Genomic DNA, 4033 nt, shown 5'->3' with positions numbered 1-4033 from the left:
CCCGCTGCTGCACTGCAGCAGCAACAACAGCAGCAGCCTCTAGCGCGTCGAGATAAGGGGGGCAAGGACCCTTCTCGGGGGCCCCCCTGGAAGCCCCTTGGGGGCCCCCCAGCGGGGCCCCCAGGGGGCCCCCCATGGGGGCCCCCACGGGGGCCCCCAGGGGGGCCCCCAACTGGCCCGAAAGCCTAAGGGCATTCAAAAGGCCCCCAATTCGGTAGCAAAGCTGAGAGGCCTCAGGGGAAGTGAGCGCCAGCACATCTTCCTTAAGGGCCTGCAGCAAACAACGAAATGCTGCAGCTAAACCCTAGTTCACAGGGTTTAGCTAGGGTTTAGGGTGTAGGGATTAGGGTTTAGGGTTTGGGGTTTAGGGTTTGGGGGGCCCACTCGCGGGCGCGCAGCTGCTGCAGTGAGGTCTCGGAGACAGGCTGAGGGCAGCAAAAGCCTCTTGATGCTCTTTGGGGTGCTAGGGGGCCCCATGCCTGCAGGGGGGCCCCCCAACTGCCGGGGGCCCCCAGGTGTTAGTCAGGGGGCCCCCTAAGGCTGCAGCGGGGGCCCTCTGGGAGCTCCTTTAATCATATTAAGTGCAAATTAACAAAAAAGAAACAAATCGAAACAAAAGACAAAGAAAACGGGACATTCTGCATGCTGCAGCAACAACAACCCCACCAGGGGCCCCCAAATGCTGCTGCTGCTGCTCCTGCTGCTGCAGAAAAACACTAAAAATGTATTCAACTTATTTAAAAACGAATTTTAATGCCTTTTTTCCTGACTCCTGTGGACTTGAGCGGAATTAGGCACTGCCGCTCCGCTGCCGCTGCTGCTGCTTCTACTGCTGCTGCTGCAGCAAGAAATGTGGAAGTTGAAAAACTCGAATTTTTGGACATAAAGTGTCCAAAAATTATTCCAGAGAGCAACACTTATAATAACTGAATTTATTTCGGTTTTTATAAAACGAGAAAAGTATATTTCATTTCTTCAGGAGGTGAATATGAATTATTACTAGAAGAGGTGTTACGGGAAAAACTAGGAAAATAAATCAAAGAACGAATAAAAATAATAATTGATAAATAAATGTGAAATAAAATCAATTGTTTAATTAATTATTTGTTGATCTCCAAGCCCTTCTGTGCCTCCTCTCTTGCTCGCGCTCTCACAATCATATTTTCAGCACACTTCAAATATAATTTATTCGAATATAATTTATCCAAATATAATTTATTCAAATATGATTTATCAAATATGATTTATTCAAAAGGTGATTTACAAACACTTCCCTTACAATAGCAAATCGGGCCACCAGAGATTCCGCGGTACATACATACACCGCAGCGCATGCAGCCTCCTCCTGGTTTGCACGTAATGCACGCACATCAATAAGGGATGATATATACACATTTATGTACACAATTATTAATATTAAATGAATAAAGATAACATTTGTGCAAAGTATTTACAAGAGAGAGCCATGCATGCGCCTTAGACAAGTCCACAAGCATTCCTGCAGCAGCTGCGTCTATGTGCAGCACTTGGACATTTTTTTTTACTGCTTTTTCGTCATTCTACCCTCGACTGCCTCATTTGTCTTTTTTTAAAAGTGAGAAATCCCTCGAAGGAATGCTGCAGACGATTCCGGGGGTGTCAGTACACCCGAGGTGTCTATACACCCCAGAGGTGCCTAGACGCCTCGGAAGTGTCTACATACCCGAGGTGTCCGTACACCTCAGCGTGCTCTACTTCAGACTACTTCGAAGCAGCTACAAAGCCAACCCCCACTTCAGTTGTTACAAAAGATAACTCGAGAAGTAAAGCACCAAACAACAATAGCAAAGACGTTGCTTGAGTGATCAGCGGCCCCCGGGGGCCCCTGGGGCCCCTGGGGCCCCCACAGTACCCTCTAGGTACCCCTACAGAGGCAGGAGTTCGGAGCCAAGGGGGGGCCCCTGCAGCGAAAAGGAAGCCCGGGGGGCCCCCCAAGGGTCGGGGGCCCCCGGGAGCCCCTTTGGCCTTAACTTGGAGGTCTTAATGTCTCGGAAAGAGACAAAAAGATTACTTTTGGGTTTTTGTTTTCTTCCTCTGGCACACCGCCACAGTCCCCTCTCTGAACTGGTTCTTCGCGCGGCGGGGCAGAGTCTTCAGGTAGCGCATTCTGCAGCAGAAACAGCGCGAAGAGCCCCAGCCACTGGCCAAACCCCAAACCCTAAACCCTAAACCCTAGACCCTAAACCCTCGAGGCCCACCTGCCCGTGCCCGTGGTGTGCCTGCGCTTCGCCTTCTCCGACCAGTTGTAAGTCCTCTTCTTCGCCGAGGGATATCCTGCAGCAAAAGAAAGAAAGGCAGCAAAAAGAACTGCAGCAAAAGGAAAGAAGTGCAGCAAAACGAAGTGCAGCAGCAAAGCTGGGCCCCTGGGGCCCGGGTGTACGTACACCCGAAGCAGCAGCAGCAAACGCCGCCGCCGCTGCAGGGGGCCCCCAGAGAGCAGCAAAAAGGCCTGAAGGGCCAGCTGGCTCTGGGGGCTCCCCGCGAGCTGCGGTGTACGTACACCGCGAGGTGTGGGGCGCAACTGAGGTGTAGGGACATCCTGCAGCCGCGCATGCAGCCCCAAAGTGCGGAAATAAAGAAAATTAAAAAAAACAAAAGAGGGAAGAAAAGAGTTTGGGGAGAAGTCGCGGGAGGCGGGCTCCCCACAGGGGAGCGGGCAGCGTTTTGGGGCGGCGGCGGGCGCGATTCGCGCAAACCCAAACCCTAAACCCTAAACCCTAAACCCTAAATCCCAGCCCGTACCGCAAGACGCGCAGGTCTTCTTCTGCACGTGGTAAGAGCGCCGCCCGCAACGCAGGCACAGAAAGTGGGTCTTTCCGTGGCGGCGCCCGAAGGAGCCAGTGCCCTTGCCTGCCTTCCCCATTTTGGAGTGTACGTACACCTGAAAGTCCACAAAGTTGGGAAGCCCAAGCAGCAACAAATCTCAACACTCAGCTCCCCCAAACTCCGGAGATTCCCCATGGCCGCGGGGCTGAACGCCAAGCCCCAAGGTGTACATACACCGCAGCTCTTCCGACCCCGCATGCACCCGAAACCACTGGAGCCCGCGGCTCTCGCGCGATTTCGCTCTCCACTTCTTCCTTTATTGAGTTTATTTCCATTTTTAATGCAAAATTGCGCCGGAAATTCAAACAATCTCAATTTAATTCAAGAGATCAGCCCCCTCCCCAGCCTGCCCTGCGCAGCTGTGTACAGCGACTGTGGGCGACGCCTCTACTCTGTGGGATTTACGAGAAGCACACTACACAAACTGTTATTTCTGCAAAACCCAATTTTTCAAATCTAATATTTTAAAAATCAAAATTGAAATTTGCCTTTTTCTTAGCCACCAGGCAGGCCGCCGAGCAGCCTCGGCTGGCACAGCTCGCAGTGTACGTACACCCTAGGTGACCTTGCACCAAACTCAGCAGAAAGCGGCAGCTGTGCGGCCCCCAGGCCCCAGTTGGATCCTTGTGGGTCTTTGGGGCCCCCAGGGAACAGCCTAGAGCCTAGAGAAGACAGAGGGGCCCCCAGGGGGGCCCCAAGGGGGCCCCTGGAGTGCCTATAGAGGGCTCTCTTAGTTATAAGGTGCCCCTAAAAAGCGCCAAAGACTTAGAGTCTAGAGTTCGCCGGAGTTTTGGCCCAAACCCTAGGGTTTGGGGCCCTGAAGCGCTACACGTAAATGGCCTCTCCTGGCTGTAAACAGTAGAAGCCCGGGGGGGCCCTGGAGGGCCGGGGAGGGCCCGGACGTCCCTCAGGGGCCCCCTGAGGGGCCCCCTGAGGGGGGCCCCCAGAGGGCCCCTGTGGCCCCTCAAGCGGGGCCCCCAAGTGCGGGTTAAAGGGTACTCCTAGCTTTGCGCATGCAGCCTCAGCTCTCAGCGGCGCCTCCCCGAAAGGTTCTCCCCCAAGAGGCAGCACATCGAAGCAGGAGGCCACAGTGACTCGGGAGCCCAGCAGCTGGTGGGCCTGCAGCAGCAGCAGCAGCAGCAGCAGCAGCAGGTGGTAGCGACAGCAG

At 54.1% G+C, this 4033-nt stretch overlaps 1 protein-coding gene across 1 annotated transcript; it reads right to left on the bottom strand.

Moving 5' to 3' along the window:
• Nucleotides 1-2046: 2046 nt before the first annotated feature.
• On the bottom strand, nt 2047-2902 carry ETH_00037330 (uncharacterized protein; the record flags this gene model as incomplete). The annotated part of the gene is made up of 3 exons (XM_013380132.1): nt 2047-2146; nt 2238-2313; nt 2782-2902. The coding sequence occupies 3 exons, from the start codon at nt 2900-2902 to the stop codon at nt 2047-2049; spliced, it is 297 nt and encodes a 98-aa protein (XP_013235586.1).
• Between the last annotated feature and the right edge of the window lie 1131 nt (nt 2903-4033).

The sequence above is a fragment of the Eimeria tenella genome, genomic scaffold (genome assembly GCF_000499545.2).
Source record: "Eimeria tenella Houghton genomic scaffold, Eth_scaff4481, whole genome shotgun sequence".
NCBI lineage: Eukaryota > Apicomplexa > Conoidasida > Eucoccidiorida > Eimeriidae > Eimeria > Eimeria tenella.
This window is presented reverse-complemented; position numbering and strand designations above follow the sequence as displayed.